Source organism: Callionymus lyra, chromosome 19, assembly GCF_982586985.1.
Source record: "Callionymus lyra chromosome 19, fCalLyr1.hap1.1, whole genome shotgun sequence".
NCBI classification, from domain to species: Eukaryota; Metazoa; Chordata; class Actinopteri; order Syngnathiformes; family Callionymidae; genus Callionymus; species Callionymus lyra.
Genome location: NC_141836.1, coordinates 20,191,009 through 20,207,228, shown reverse-complemented (window position 1 = coordinate 20,207,228; position 16,220 = coordinate 20,191,009). Strand labels below are relative to the sequence as shown.

The following is a 16,220-nucleotide window of genomic DNA, read 5'->3' as shown; positions in this document are numbered from 1 at the left end:
TGAACATCCAGGGGTTGGACATTGAAAAGGTGGAGGTGTACAAATACCTGGGTGTTCACCTCAACAGCAAGCTGGACTAGTCCAACAACACCGATGCCCTGTACAAGAGGGGCCAAAGTCGTCACCATCTGCTGAGAAGACTGAGGTCCTTCGGGGTGTGCAGGAAACTTTTAAAGACTTTTTATGCCTCTGTGGTGGCTTCTACACTCTTTTATGCTGTTACCTCTTGGGGCTGTGGCAGCTCAGAGAGGGACAGGCAGAGACTTAACAAACTGGTCAGGAGAGCTGGCTCAGTCCTGGACTGTTCACTGGACTCCATTGAGGTGGTGAGAGGAGGACGTTGTCCAAACTAACATCTATCATGAACAACTCCTCTCAGCCCTTCCACACTACTGTGGGAGCCTTGAGCAGCTCCTTCAGTCAAACTCTTGTACCCCATGTGCAAAAAGGAACGCTTCCCCATCCCAACCACAGTCAGACTCTATAACACGCTGTCTTAAACTCAAGTACTTAACTTCCTCCTCTTCTGGTTCGGCTACTCAGGGAAGTCCATTCCTGTGCAATAATTCTCAGCATAATTAACTTTTTTACTGTCAGGCTTCGTACCACTTTGATTATGATGTTACTGGTCGGCGCTACAGTGATGTGTGTGGCTGATGTTTTCTTGCTTTTGTTCATGTCTGTTTTCTTTGGTGTTCTGTCTTTTGTCCCTGTTAAATGTTTTTGTTCTGCTGCACGTGGGAAATTTCCCTGCTGTGGGATCAATAAAGTCTTATCTAATCTAAGAACTTTGTCTCTGGATATTCCAATTCCTCACAATGATCCGCACAGTTGATACTGAGAGGATACATTAAGGCACATGCCTAATTTTGTTTAAATCATTCTTGCACACTTTCTGTAATTATATTAACTTTATTTTTATGCGTTTGTATACGATATTAAGTTAAAGTCTCTAGGCAAACAAGCAATGATTTATCAAGGAAACTCTGACATGGGTGCCCAAACTTTTACATAGTACTAGATATAGTTTGTTAAATGTTGAGTCCTTAAATGAAAATCAAGAATGACTGAGTTAAATATCAACTCAATCAATCAATTACATCAAATGGTCACATAGCAACAGAAATCCAACCTATCAGGAACCAGCAACCTGTTGCTTGATGGGCACTTGACTTTTAGCTGTCAAGAGTGAGCATGTCTTGAAGGATTCAACCAGGGTTGCCATAGCGAGTCATTGACATAGCTCCCTTGAGCAAGGCCAGAATAACATCACTATAATAATACACACACAGAATAACTCATCCAGCTCTGCTTCAAAACATCTGTTTACTTCATCATCCATATCTGACTTCAAATGAAAGTTTAATACAACCATCAAGACAATTGTTTATCCGACCAAAAAGCAGAACTGTGACTATTCACTTCCATTAGGAGGAACCCCACCCCCCTTTCCACCCCCATAAAAAAAATACGACAAGGATTTGAAACATCAACCGTAATGGATTTATTACACCAGAGGTCCAAACTTACTGTAGTGCCACAGTCTCAGAACAGTTGCTTCACAAGAATGAATTCAAATGAAGATTGATTTTAGTTCGTCTTATCTATCTCAGTCACTCCAAATTCAATAACCTGCAGCTACAAGAGCTGAAACACTATAGAGAAACGTCAGAGACTATTGAAAGCCCACTTTAGATAATGTATTTCCATTTTGAAGACGGAAACAGAACTGTTCCATTTTTTATGTTAACTTATGAACTTTTATTATTACTTGTATTTATATTTTTGGTTCTGATGGATCGATTCTAAGCTGTGAATAAAGGAAGCCTTTGAAAAATAATCCTTTGAAACTAGGACAGAAGTGGTTCTGAAGGTGTAAGGCTACTGGTAGAAGAATCTCTACAGGTCGAGTGGGAGTTTGTGTGGATTGGCCGTAAACAATATTGATGCTAAGTGAAGGTTCAGCTGTTGAACATCTGCAGCAGATTGCTCATAATCTGCAGAGGCTGAGAAAAGGGACAAAAGCTGGTTTCTGTGGAGATTAATGTAACAATTCACTATAGAAAAAAGAAAATCTGAAATTCATATACATTAGTCCAAGTTTTCTCCTCTTCAATAAGGGGCAGCAGGATCCATTGGGGTTCAGGCTCTGCACCTCATGGGAACTGGAGGTGAGGGGTGTTAAACCAGCTCTGGGTCCTCACTGTAACCGCTGCACGATGACGGCGTTCAGGAGGTTGGCCTGCTGCAGCGTTTGACTCTCATCCGTCAGCTCCTTGTTGGGGAAGGTGGTCATGAGGACGAACTCTCTGGCTGCCATGGCGGGCCGGGCCGCGACTAAAAACTGCCGCAGGTCGGACACCCTGTTGAGACAAGTAGACCGTATAACACAACATCATAGTCACTCTTTAATTGTGACTTCTAGTGTCATTCAAATGGTTCATTATTATTTGACCTTAATATGCTCTGACAGTGACACAACACTGCACAACTCTCAGACTGAACCCACATACAAGTTGTAGTTCACCCAAAATTAAAACTTCACTCATTTTCCACTCAAATTTGTGTCAATTACGGTTTGGGATTGTTTTATTATTAATCCGTTCTTTTATAGCTTTAGGCCAAAATGTATTTTTATTTTAAAGAAGCCTCAACATGAAAAATAGTTCAAAGTCTGTATATTCTACGTTTGCTTGAAGCAGTTGAGGGGAAAAAAGTCTAATATGTGAAGTGGCTCACTGACCTATGGGTGTGGTTAAACTTTTGGACCAGTCTGCCGCCGTCAGCCAATCGGATCTGAATGTTGGTGACTGGCTGGGACGAGTCCAGGTTGACAGAGGTGATAGCCTGGGCCTCACTCGCTGCCTGGTCCTGCTGAGATGATGCTGCAGCTGCAACCAGATCTGGGGTTGCACTGTGGACAACAGTCAACGAGTAAACAACAAGTTTTCTTGCGCAATTCCTGCGTAACTAGCTTAGACGTAACTCAATGCAGTTCATTCTGATCAACTCACTTTCCTAACTTCTGTCCTTCACCACCAAACGCTTTAAAGGCCACTCTAGGTTTGGAGAAGTCTTCATCTCTGTGGTCCTCCATGTCCAGGTTGACCTGGCCTCCTCGAGAGCGTTGCCTCAACTCTAGTGGAATTTCCCTGCAGACGGGGAGGGAAGCGATAAACAATAAATACAACTGTATCGTCCTAAGGCAGTGACTGAGCTCAAGATCAGAAAACTTACCCTCTTCGAATCGCCTCCAAGAAGTTGGCATTTCCAGGATCACTGTAGTTTCTGAGTTCACCATTGTCCAGACTGAACCCAGTCTTCCACAGCTTTAGCACCACATGCACCTATGAAAATCATTTTCTCTTTCATGACAGAAGCCTTCAAATGTTTATGCTTTATCATCTGTATATTCAGTATTTTAATTAATTCTAGGTTTTTTTAAGACTTTATTGAATGCATACTTGAAAACATGCTTTTATTATGAGGGGTTAAAGCAAGTTAATGTGTTAAACTTGAATGATGCATCTGTGAAGCACATCTTACTCACATCTTGTTGGCTGCTGGAGGCTCTTCTCTCTCCGGCTACATAAGCGGACTCTTCCTCTGGGGCGGCCCCTAATCTGTACCCTCCACCGAGGAATGGCTGCATGACAAGAAAAGGTTTCAACAAATCGACGGGTCAACAACAACACATGGCCTTGATTTGATCTGCTTATCGAAACTACAGTTGTAGAATATTGGTGATTTGGAAGTTCTACAAACATAAATGATAAATAATATTTCTGCCCGTTTCATTCATCATATGCATGTCAAATGGCATCACCTTTGACCTGCTGGACTCTCCTGGACTCTTGCCACTGCGGTCTAACGGCACGGCGCCATGTTCCCGAGCACCCTTGAACAGATCTTCTACCACCTCATTGGAGCTCTTCTTCTTCGGAGGGCCGACAATCTGCTGCCCACTGCGCTCGGATCCCCCGGCAAAAAATCTAAATGATCAAATTAAACGGCATCGAAAATGAGTTATGCTGAAGGCTACAATGATCCTTTGTTAAACAGGTTTCAAGCAAACATGATGATGCAGCGGTACAGCCCAACGTGCCGACAATGAAAAAGGGTGAGGCAAAAAATTGTTTGGTGCATTTTGTATTCCACACCCACCAGCCGAGGCTGAAACTACACACCTATGAGGTTGAAGTGTTGACAATAAAAACAACTTGTTTAAGCACTTTAGAACAATGGTATTTCTTGCCAAGCTCAAGTGTTTATGGCAGTTTCACAACTGCAATAGAAGATTTATGACTTGCGACACACAATCATCAGCAATAATGGCAATTGGCATCAGCTTGACATATTTCAACTTTGTAAGACCTTTAAAGGTTCACAGAAACACTGTGGTAAATACATACAGTATTGTAAATATGCAAGATTGATAAAAATAACTTTTATTTATTTTAATTGACCCTTGTAGCAGTCACCTATAAGTAGGGTTGCAGCGGTGCAATATTAGGATCAGATATTGGTCTGATCAAGCCTCTTAAAGTTGGTTCGGGTATCTGTAAAAAAAAAATCTCTGAACCGCGCATTAAATCCAAGCAGTTTAATAACTATATTTGCACTTGTTGTTCAAATATATGATTATATTTATAATATATGTGTTTATTTAATTTACATTCATTGGCAAACCACTATTTATTTTTGAAGCAGGGGGAACTATAAGGGTGCTTTGATTTGTGTTGTTGACAAATGGTGTTTTAAACACTTTCATATTGTTTGTTTTTTTGCTTATTAAAATATTAAATTATTTCACATTAAACGCATGTTGCAACAATATCACAATAATAATAATAATAATAATAACCATGATCATTCTCTAAACAAAAATGGACACATTCAATTTTCATATCTTTATTCTACAAATGTTTTAATTTGATCTAGTTCTGGAATGTTTGTGTTTACTAAATGAGCTTGACACCTGCAGGGTTGTTGCACTTTATCTTGTAACACAAATCTTCACTTTTTTCAGGTTATAGAGTAAACAAAGTTTACAATTTAATAATTTTCTTTATGCTTTATGTTTTCTTCATATATGGAATTACAAAGTTATTTATTTAAACGGTTTAACAGTTTACCACAACCAGCATTTTTATAGTCTTTAAAGCATGATCAATGGTTTTTTTTTACAGTAGGGCAAGAAAGTTAATAATCCAACACTGGTATGCTAATCGGTCAATAATCAAAGTCCAAGTACTGATATCGGTACCATAAAAGACAGATCTGTGCATCCCTACTTTTAAGCATTGAACCTACTCTTTTCTATTAAATATATTCCTCGAATCAAATCCTCACAGAGAAGCAAATGGTGAATGTTCAACTGTGTGTTAAATGTTATCTATAAATGTTAGATACTAGGAAGCAAAGAAAGTGAACTAATTTAATTCTGAGACAAACATATGACCATAATGGTGATTTTTGAAAAAGACATAACTAACCTTTGACCCTCTTCCTCATCACTTTCGTCATCTGCCTCCTGCATCAGGTCCCTGAAAGACGTCACCCGGGGTTGTACACTGTTAAAAAAGAAAAAATTAATGTCATTTATTAACATTGTATCGATTGTATTTTCACACAGGGGATACAATTCAGTCAGTAAGCAAATCAATCAGGACAAAAGTTACCTGGGACCTGCAGATCTAGACACAGATGAGCCAGTCTCGAGTTGAGGAATAGCCACGATGTCATCATCTGCACCATCCTCGAAGAAACTGGCAAGTGCTAGCTGAAAGATTTAAGACGGTGTGAGTGCCAGAAATTGGGTAAAATGACAACCAGATTAAAAGTTTCTCTAAAATGTTCTACCACTCTGCCTTACCATGTCTAGTCGATATTCAACAGTAATGTTAACTTCCAAAAAGAGGTAATTACAATGTGTACATTAAAGTAATACCCAAAATTCACTCATTTTCTACTTACCCTCATGTTGACTAAGGGTTGGGATTATTTCAGAGTAATTTGTTCCTTTTTAGAGATATAGAAGAAAACGTACAGCTGTAATAATGAAGCGACAGGCGCCCAGTGGACAAACTTCCTCGAAAAAGAGGCTTAAACACATCCATATGCCTCAATATTGCTCATCTGTAATGTCTATCTTGTCGAATCCTCGACAAGAAGAATTGTGCCAGAAAAATAAAAATAAATCTATATTTTATGCTCGTTCTGGCAGGCATTTAAAGAATAACACCAGAAGTACTTTGAAAGTACTCCAGGTGAATATCAAGAGCGCTTCCAGTGCAGACAGACTCTATGTGCTTTGGAAACATCTCGTTTTTAGTCTTTTTTGAGGAAGTTTGTGCAGTGGGCGCCAGTCGCTTATTAAAATGGATGTATATTTTTGTCTATAAATCTCAAAAGTAAGTAAGTAAGTAATTTTTATTTATATAGCGCTTTTCCAGAAGAGGGTCACAAAGCGCTTAAACAATAAAAACAATATTCAATAAAGTATATACTTTAAAAGGTCAGTTTAAAGGAGTTCCAGAAAATAAAGGAATAGATTAGTCTGAAAATAATACTAACCTTCAGTTGAATTAAGGGTGAGTAGAAAATGAGTGAAGTTTGAATTTTGGGTTAACTACCGTTGTACTCAGAAGCAGCAAATGTGTATTTTTCCAAAGAAAATCCAGGATATTCTTTTGTATTCAATTTGTTCCAACTTCTGATAGTATGTTTTTATTTTTTATTGTTGCAACACATGATATTAGGAGACAGAGAGTTAAGAAAGAGGTTTGAGTTTAATTTTGTGGGTCAACGGGACCTTAAAAAACCTGCTTTCTTTATTTTGTAAAGAAGATCGGGTAATTAATTTAATGCAAATACGCCTAAAGCTTCTTTCTAATAAAATCTTACAATGCATTTTTTCGGGGCTAAAAAGAAATCTGACTGACATGACACGGAAACAATAATGGCCAACACAACATGTATTGTTCTTTTTAAATGAAAGTAGCTGACTAAGGTATTTTTCCGTCCAGTATAGTGTGGGCCATCGATATATCTAAGACTATTGCAGTCTGATGGATTATGCAAGTATTCTGATTTCTGTAACACGCAAGTTATATTTGTCGAGTACAATATATAATGTTTATCGAATCTCGCTAATGCTAACTAACAAGAGTCAACAGACCCAAGTAAAGTAGATTTAGTCAGAACGTTTACTTGCATTAAAAGAAAAGGTCACGTTTAATTTCGTGTCAAACAACAACCTTAACGGTGGTCAGTTTTTATCGGGGTACAAAGCTAGTGGCCATTGTCACAGAGTGACTTGCACAATCTACCGGTAACGAATGCTAACGCTAGCCGGCGAAGCTACATATGTGACAGTAAAAACGGTGCCACGGACTCATCCCTCAACAACTCGACCGGTTATTTTCAGTTTCAAGTACCTGTAGGTCCCATCCAGCGGACTCCAGAAAAAACCTGGCTCTTTCTTCGTCCACATCAGTGACAGCTACGAACTCCCTAACAGACTCCTCTTGTGTCGCCATTTTTGCCTCGCTCCGTCTGGAATTCCTTCCGTCTCCACCTGAGGAAACAAGCAACAAACAAGGTTCCTGCCGCTGCTTGAAACGCTTTTAGCGTTTTACAAAAACACACATAGAACCGAATACTAACTTTTAAAATTCAAAACCAAACGTTGCGATTCACATCATTATATTTTTTCTCATACAAAGAGACGTAAACAAAGTGCTAATTAATCTATTAAGGTTTTCTTTGGACTTGTATAATGCGTCACTTATTTTGTTGATATTTCTACTTGTCTCATTGTGCTCATTATTTATATCGAAAAAAATATAATAATGTATTCAACTTTGAACAAACATTCTCTGCACGACAAGAACATGTAAGTATTAGTCAGACCACTGGGGGGAAGTGTTTCCAAACATTATACAGAACACTCAACATCGATACTTTAATTTAGTACGCAAAAAAACCAACAATTTACTTTTAAACATCCTGCGTTTGTCTAAAATCTCAAAAGGAAAGACATAATATGTCCATATTATTTTGAAATTCAAATTATATCGGTGGTTTTTAAACAAAATGTTGAACATTAATGTTCTAGTATATCTTCAATTGTACTTTATATAGGCTCTCACTTATAAGCAGTGAAATAGCGCAGACCACTAAAGTAGCTTATTTCACAATCTTGAGCTATGTTGCTTTTAGAGGACAAAACACACACACACACTACGCGCTTCAGCGACAAACACACACACAAGCACCACTATTGATCTCATAAAGCGCAACATTATTTAGAAAAAAAAACATTTACTCACGTATTTCATGGAGGAAATAAATAAATCCTTTGAAACTCGTGAAAGACTCGTCTCGGAGTTAGCATAACTTTCTTAACAACGTCCAGCTTTTCTTGAAATATCCTTCTTGAAAATGGCTTTGCAAGTATATCCGCGACCAGATCAAGCTCTTCAGCCATTGTGTGTTGAAAAACAAAAAGTTAAAATAACTCAAATCATCGTTTCAGCTCCATGTGACGAGTCTAAGTGCTATCCAATCAGAGGACATGAACGTGTCACGTGTTCAACGCGCTCAACACATTCAGCGTCATGGTAGCTGTGGCACGGGTAGCTTCCAAACCGCTGACGTGTCGCTAACTGGAATCTGATTGGTTAACACAATCCTTCGGCTGCCGTTGATTTTAATGGGCAAGGGCCATCTCTGAAACGACTGAAGGCCTCGGGTAAATTTCTTCTGGCAACACGTGACAGCTCAAATATAATCGATTGGATGAAGCTCTCAAATGAACATACAATCCTGGAAGCAATGCGCAACTTGTGTAAGCAAGAGGAAAGAAAGAAAAAGGAAGTTTTAATTTAATACATATTTATGAAAAATAAACAATAATAAAAAATATATTAAAAAATAAAATGTATTTTCTGATTATGTTTAGTCCAGCAGGGAAGGCCTGCCACTGTGTCTTAGTCAAGAGTCATGCTGTCTGTAAATTCTGCAATGGCAGATTTAAGTATATATACATACATGGAAATTGTTTTTCCAGCAAACAGCAACATAGAGTATAGATTCATGAAACAAGAACAAAGTGCAATAAAAAGAAAGTGCAAGATAACACAATCTAAATCTAAAGATAAAGAACATAGATCAAAGAAAAATAACAAAGAAAAGGATGCAAAGATTAATATGGAATATCGTCTTTTCACTCCACTCCTGCCCCAAACTCAGAATTTTACAGCCTAATAGCATGAGAAAGAGTCCACAAAGTCCAGTATCAGAGTCCTGTACTCGTTCTCGTTGTTGTCCCTGATGCATCCAACAATGGCAGTGTCGTCAGCATACTTCTGGACGAGACTCAGCTCTGAGTTGAAGTCTGAAGTGTAGATGGTGAAGAGGAGAGGGTCCAGTACTATCCCCTGAGGTGCTCCTGTACTGCACACCACAGTGTCAGACGTGATGTCCTTCAGCCTGACATACTGTGGTCGATCATTGAGAAAGTCCAGGATCCAGGAAACCAGGCCAGGGTCCACATACACATTTGTCCGTTTTTCCTGCAGCAGAGTGTACTGAATGGCGTTAAAGGCACTAGAAAAGTCCAGGAACAGGATCCTCACTGAGCCGCTTCCTTTATCCAGGTGGGAGTAGGTCCGATGCAGGAGGTGAAGGATGGCCGGTAGGCAAACTGCAAGGTGTCTTGTGGAACTGAGACAATTTGAGGACAAGCCACTCCAGTGTCTTCATCAGCTGTGAAGTCAGTGCCACCGGTCTGTAATCGTTCAGCTCGCTCGGCCGGATCTTTTTTTAGGGACTGGAACGATACAGGAAGTCTTCCACAGGGTTGGTCCTTTCCCCAGCTGCGGACTGAGGTTGAAGACATGCTGGAGCGGCTCACCTAGTTCAGCAGCGCAGGTGTTTAGTAGTCAAGCAGACACCTTGTCAAGACCAGCAGCCTTCACGGACATATCTTCAGAAGTACATTGTGTATCTGGAGTGAGGTGATGTTGGGAAGCGATTGTGTGGAGCTGAGGGGGGCACAAGAAGGTGGGGCAGGTTCTGAAGCGTGCAGCAGTGAGGGTGAGGTGACCTGCTCAAACCTGTTGAAAAAGTTGTTGAGACTGTTTGCCTCCTCCACTGTGTCCACTGCAGTCAGAGAGGACTTGGTCTTGTGTCCAGTGACGGTATTAACACCATCCCAGACCTCTCTTATTTTTCCCTGTTCACCTTCTCCTCCTGTAGGTGTCCTTTGCCTCCCTCAAGCATCGCTTCACCTCCTGCTGTGCTGACATCAAGCATCTCTGTCTCTGCTCCTGAAAGTCATCTTCCTCCTGTTAAGGACATCCTTGACCTCCTTTGTTACCCACGGTTTATTATTAAAGTAACAGCGGTACCCTACCCTGTCTAGCAAGTACTCAGTCCATATTACAAATATATTATATATATTATACATATAATCAGCAAATGATTTGCTATACACACCACTACTTTTCAGAACCCACTAGATAGTGCCATAATGCTTTATCATTTTTGGCTTCAGGTAAAAGTCCAGACAGCTCCAGAAAGAACAGTTTATCCCAGGAGAACAACATAAACCAGAGTTTGTCTTACAGGGCAAAAGCATGGATTTAGGACTTTGACAATAATGCACTTCTCGCCCCCAAACCTGATACCCACAAATAGTTGTCTGTCTCTGTAAGACACTACAAAGAAAAGTGAATGGCCTAAGGGACAGTTTTTGGACTTCAAGGTTATTCAAGCAGTGCTAGGAATGTTGGTATTTTCGCACCAGACCACCACCAGTGATGATACTGATACAGGTGTAAGAAAAAAGGGGAGACTAAATAACCTCTGGTGCCTCAAGACAATAGTGCAGAACATCAAGTTGACCCTTTTGATCTTGACCTGATCATGAATCTCTGCTAATAAAAAATACATAAATATAAAAGTCAGTGCGGATTATTTTGTCCTAATCAGTGACAAACCGCTTAACTAGTCCCCTCAGATGCACCATCCTCTTGTCCTAGACCTTCATATTCTCTCTGACACCACTCTTGAGAGACCATCAAATTCCAGATTAAAAGACTTCACAAACCTCTCCATGGACATGGTGTTTCCTCATGTCATCAGCTTAATGACTGCCTAGACAGTCCTCCCTGATCTTGTCTCACATTTAAACTCCTGCACGGGACTATTGTCCTCACAAGGTATCTGCAACATGGTACTCAAGATCCAAGACAATTTTGATTTCAATTTCCAGGCTTTTTTCCTCATTGTTAAATTAAACGTTAATAAATACTAAAGCAGATAGCCGAATGTTTCTGGTTGTTTATCAGTTTTAACAGGGCTGATCTACAACAGTTTTACTGCAAGGGAAGTAACAGAGGAAGAGCTTTATTATCTCTGCTGTCATTACGTTGTTTATTTGGGCCAGATGTTGTGCACGTGTGCAGGCACCTCCAGGAACTCTAGACTGGTTGGACTAGGCAGTTTATGACTTATTTTAGCTAAATAAATGTAGATCCTTCATGCAAGTGGTTGAATCTCCAAGATCAGGTGAGAGGTGTCATGTCTTCAGAGGGAGAAGGACTCATTAAAAAAAAAACAGGATTGGATTCTTCTAGTTGGCCTCAGATTTCATTATTCATTATAAAATTCGCCAGAAAAAAGGGAGTACAAAAATGGATAAACTCATAGAAACCTTAAGCTGTGTTACGGTCACTGAACTGTTAACTTCCCACCCAACGATTCTGCCGACTAATCCTGTTGACGAAAACTGGGTCAACAAAGCCTTGAAGTGAAAAAGTCCAACTCTCCTCGGAGAAACCAAAAATAAACCTTGCTTGAATGAACAGGGATTTATCTCCAAAGCTTTATTTATAAATAAATGACGTGAATCCGAAGTTAATCTTTCATGTCCCGCACTAATCTTTTGATTGTCTTCTATTGCAAAATCATGAAAGTCTAGACACAGCCATCCATCTTTTACCAACCTTTACATTCTTCGTCATCAAAATCTCTTCAGGGCCAAAACTCTGATGTACTCATTCCAAACTGTATTTTAGTTTACTTTAATGTATATTTCTAGGTGGTTTTGAATGCAGGACAGATGACCTATGTATCGTAACAATTAAAGCGTTGCCCATTAACCCACAATAGACGAGTGGACAAGGGTGCGAGTCAATCATCCGGTGAAATCATTAGTTCAACGAGGCTGCCAGTGACGTGCATGGTTGTTAATGGATGGTAAACCTGAATCAAAGGAAGATAAAGCAGCCAGTAAACAGACACTAACAACATTTCAGTGCCGCTTTTACTACCACACTAGAAAAGCCAGACAACCCTTGAGGCCCTTTCAGACCATTTAAATGTCCATATCGCGGCCACACACACAAACACACACGTGTGTAGGGTAATAACACATGACATTCCACAAAATGCCTCCTGGACAACTTCCCTCCCCCCCTTTTTTTTACAGCCTTTTCAGTGTTTTGAATGGTGATGATGATGAGAACCTGGGGTCGGCGTGGAAACCACATGCTCGGCTGGAACAGGGACCTCATCTGGCTGCACATAGTCGTCCCTGTCGTGCCTATGAGGACTTTGGCCCAGATCTCAGCTGACATTTGGCAGTGGTCAGTGTCTTTGCATAAGTGTACAGTCCAAGTGTTGGAGGAGGGGCTCTGTCGTGTAGATGAAAGCCTTCTTTTTTTATGACTACAACATTTTTGTTAATCTCACACTGGCCTCCAAGACTCACAATATTAACCAGAATACTCTGTAGTCTAAAGAGAATAGAATAAACTGACAAAACATTATTTCAATGAAGAAGTTATTAGTTTGTGTAGTTGTATCAGTAAGTGCTAATATAGGACCTTTTTCTAGCTCCTTGCTATCACATGTTTTGCTCTGTGCGCACTTCAGTTGAATATAGAGACATTCTGTGACGTCAAACATAAAATAATATTCCCCTCAAATAAACAAAAGTGTGTCAGAAGAAGTATCCAGATGAAATAGATTTCTAATGCTGTGATGATCACATCTTAGATGAGACTCCCTCGTGACCCATTTATTATTTAAAAAGTTCAACTTCCTTTCCCACATTCTGTCTTTTTAATCTCCTTCTTAAATATGTGTGTTTGATTCTCTGAGTTACGGGTACATTCGCCCCTAAAAAAAAGGCTTAGTATCTTTTCTTTGACGCATGAGCTTATGCAAGGCGAGGACGATGATGCCGTTTTGCAAGAAAGGAGGACGGTGGAGGCAGCGGCTCAGAGACGGTGACAGACAAAGCACGGGATTGAGACGACAGAGACAGATTAACAGGATGATGTAGTGTCGATATGAGCTAGTTACCGGAACCAAAATTGAATATTATTTGAGTTTGACCCCTTGTTCCACCAAAAAATATGTATAAGACATTTTGACTGTGGACAGTTTCACAAATGTACCATAGTTTGTTTGCAAATAAAACTATTTTCTGGGATTTTTTTAATCATCTATAATGAAATATGACTTAATAAATCCAAACATTGTTGCTCTGTATGAGTTGAGAGATTTTATAAAAATGGAGCAAAAAACCAAAACATATCCGGTCACTTTTAACCTCTTGAGACTCAAGTTTGGAAAAAATAAAGCCCCACACAAAAATGTATTTTACACCAAAAAAAAGGGTTAATTTACTTTTATTACTATTAGAATAGTCTTTATTATTAAAATAACACTTTTTAACTCTTTACTCTTTATATTTAACATTCAATTGATGCGATAATGAATCTGTGAAACCGGTGTGCAATTATATTGGAATGTACATGTTTATAAATATATTTACAGTATATATATATATTTATTCTACTTGTGCATATTTTGGTGTCCGTTGACATTTTAGTTGCTTTACTTAACCCACTGTCTTCTGACGACGAAAAAGGTGTGGATTAATAAGTATTTCTGATTCTTAAATGTACTTCTTATTTTCAATTACAATTGTTCAACAAACATACATTTTTCATTTGGTTATTGACATTCCTGTCATTGTGTTTTCACAGAAAAGGGTGAAAAATTGCAGCATTAGAAGATAGGAAATCGAAGTTTAACAGGAGTTTTAAAACCATAAAAAGCAGGCTCTCTTTGAGGAGATGGAGGGATGTGAGAGAGGGATCCAGGCCAAAGGGAAGGAGCAGACACTCGGTGTCAGTAACAGTCGGCCAGCGAGGAGAAGACGATACCGAGTCTGTGTGTGAAGATAACGAAGAGTCGACGCTCGGCCACAATCAGGCTTGAAAGGGATTTTTTTTGAGGCTGAGTTTAGGTTCTTTTCTCCCCCTGAAGTCCTTCCAGCCATTACCGTCTACCAAAATCTCTCCTCTGATTCCTGGTCAGACCAAACAAGAACTTGAATCTGGTGACTTCAAACTATCTTTCCCCGGTCTGCTCCCCTATCTCTCTCACACACACACACACACACGCATACACACTCTGTCTGTGGCCTTAATCACTTGATGTGATTAGACAATTGGTGAGCGAAAGTTTTCCCGCGTTTCCCTTCTTCCCTTATCGCCTCGACTCGCCCACCTTCTCGTTTCCTTGTCTCTGTTTCTCCTGGTGGGGTTTCCTCTCGGTCTCCTGGCATTCGCGTTATCAAACAGGAAGTCAGAGATAGTAGCTTCCTGTCCCACATAGACGGTGTTTATGAAATATTCAGAAGAGACGGCCCAGAGCTCACATGATTGCAGCATCCATTTTTCATCACGAGCCTTGGGAAGCCTTTGTCGACTGTCTGACGTTTGTTTGCAGGGATTTACATGGAAAAAATGATTCCATGGTCCTTCTTATGAGTCCTTCCGACATGCACCAACAGTGAACTATGACATTCATCTGAAGAACAGTCAACCAGCAAGAAACTTTTTAAGATGTCTGAAATCATAGCAGTAAATAGGGTCTTGTATTGTAAACACATCCATAATTCAAAATATGAACCACGTTCATACCACTTATAACATCTGCCAAGGAGGAATGTCAGTGGTTCACAAACCAGCCATAAAAAAAAATCAAGGTTTGTTATTTGCGTCATTTTAGCGTTCTTTATTTTCGTTAGTCTGGAATGTTTCCCCCCAAACACTCTCTTTTGGAACAACAAAGTTAAACTGTCCCTGTCCCCTGAGTAACATCTGCATCCAGTAAGAGAGAGGAAGACTATCATTTGCAAGGCTTTTGGTTTATATTATATCAACAATTATACATTGAATTTTAGCCTGACAAGGTCAAGGTGACCCAAAGACCTGAAAACAATAGTAACTTTGTGTTATCTCTGGGTCAAGATTACAATTAACTTTGTTTTCTGGCCTTTGGGTCACCTTGACCCTGAGATAAGACAAGGGTTAAAAGGCTAAGAATAAAAAAAGATTTTAAAATGTGTATTTTAAAATGGTATTAGAATATAAAAATGTGTAAAAAGGTTCTTTTGAAAATATAATCATTTTAAAACGATATATTATATATATTAATGTTAAATTTAACCATTAAATAATGTGATGGAACTAATATACTTCCACGGAACTACATAACACATTTTTAAAAAAAGAAATTGCCGCTGCCATTCATTCTACATTTTCAAAAAGATTCAAGTAGATCGCGAGAGGTTTGACAACATGGGAAGTCAATTGAGCTAACAGTGGTCTAGAGATTTCAGCACATTCACCTATGTGGTCCCAGTTTGATTCCTGTACATAGACATTGTGTGTAAGTTTTTGATTCACTTCTGTATGAAACGTAGCATGTTTTGAGAAAGTCATGTAGAGTGGGTTCCTTGGCAGGGGTATGCATTCTTACAGTGCCTTTATTTTTTCCATTTTATTGCGAAAGGCCAACTACGTTATCTCTGGAGCACACAGAGGAAACCAACATGAGCAGAAGCCACTAGGAGAACAAAGTTCAACCCCCCAAAGTTCAACAACACGAGGACACATTCTTGGATCCGAGAGCAAACATCGTCCAGCAACTGTTTCACACGTTTGTTATTTGCCAACAAACAGATCTAACCAGACTTGCGGGATCAAGAAATTAGTCCTGGATGCTCTGGCAGACAACATCCAATCAACCGCAAGCATTTTTTAAAAACGGCCTACTGTTCTTCCAACCATCTCCGAGGACACACTTCCAGATGGTTTTGTGTAACAATTCACGAGGCGGATCAGGTTACA

The 16,220-nt window shown here is 39.5% G+C and overlaps 1 protein-coding gene and 1 long non-coding RNA gene across 2 annotated transcripts in view; both read right to left on the bottom strand.

The window, feature by feature from the left end:
* LOC148059882 (uncharacterized) overlaps positions 1–16,220 on the bottom strand; it is a 312,120-nt gene that overhangs the window by 184,773 nt on the left and 111,127 nt on the right. The window lies entirely within an intron of this gene.
* nsfl1c (NSFL1 (p97) cofactor (p47)) lies at positions 2,191–7,579 on the bottom strand. The gene is made up of 9 exons (XM_087780896.1): positions 7,440–7,579; positions 5,682–5,782; positions 5,496–5,573; positions 3,827–3,992; positions 3,551–3,646; positions 3,238–3,347; positions 3,015–3,152; positions 2,744–2,914; positions 2,191–2,363 (listed from the first exon to the last, which is right to left on the bottom strand). The coding sequence occupies exons 1-9, from the start codon at positions 7,539–7,541 to the stop codon at positions 2,201–2,203; spliced, it is 1,125 nt and encodes a 374-aa protein (XP_087637022.1). The 5' UTR covers positions 7,542–7,579; the 3' UTR covers positions 2,191–2,200.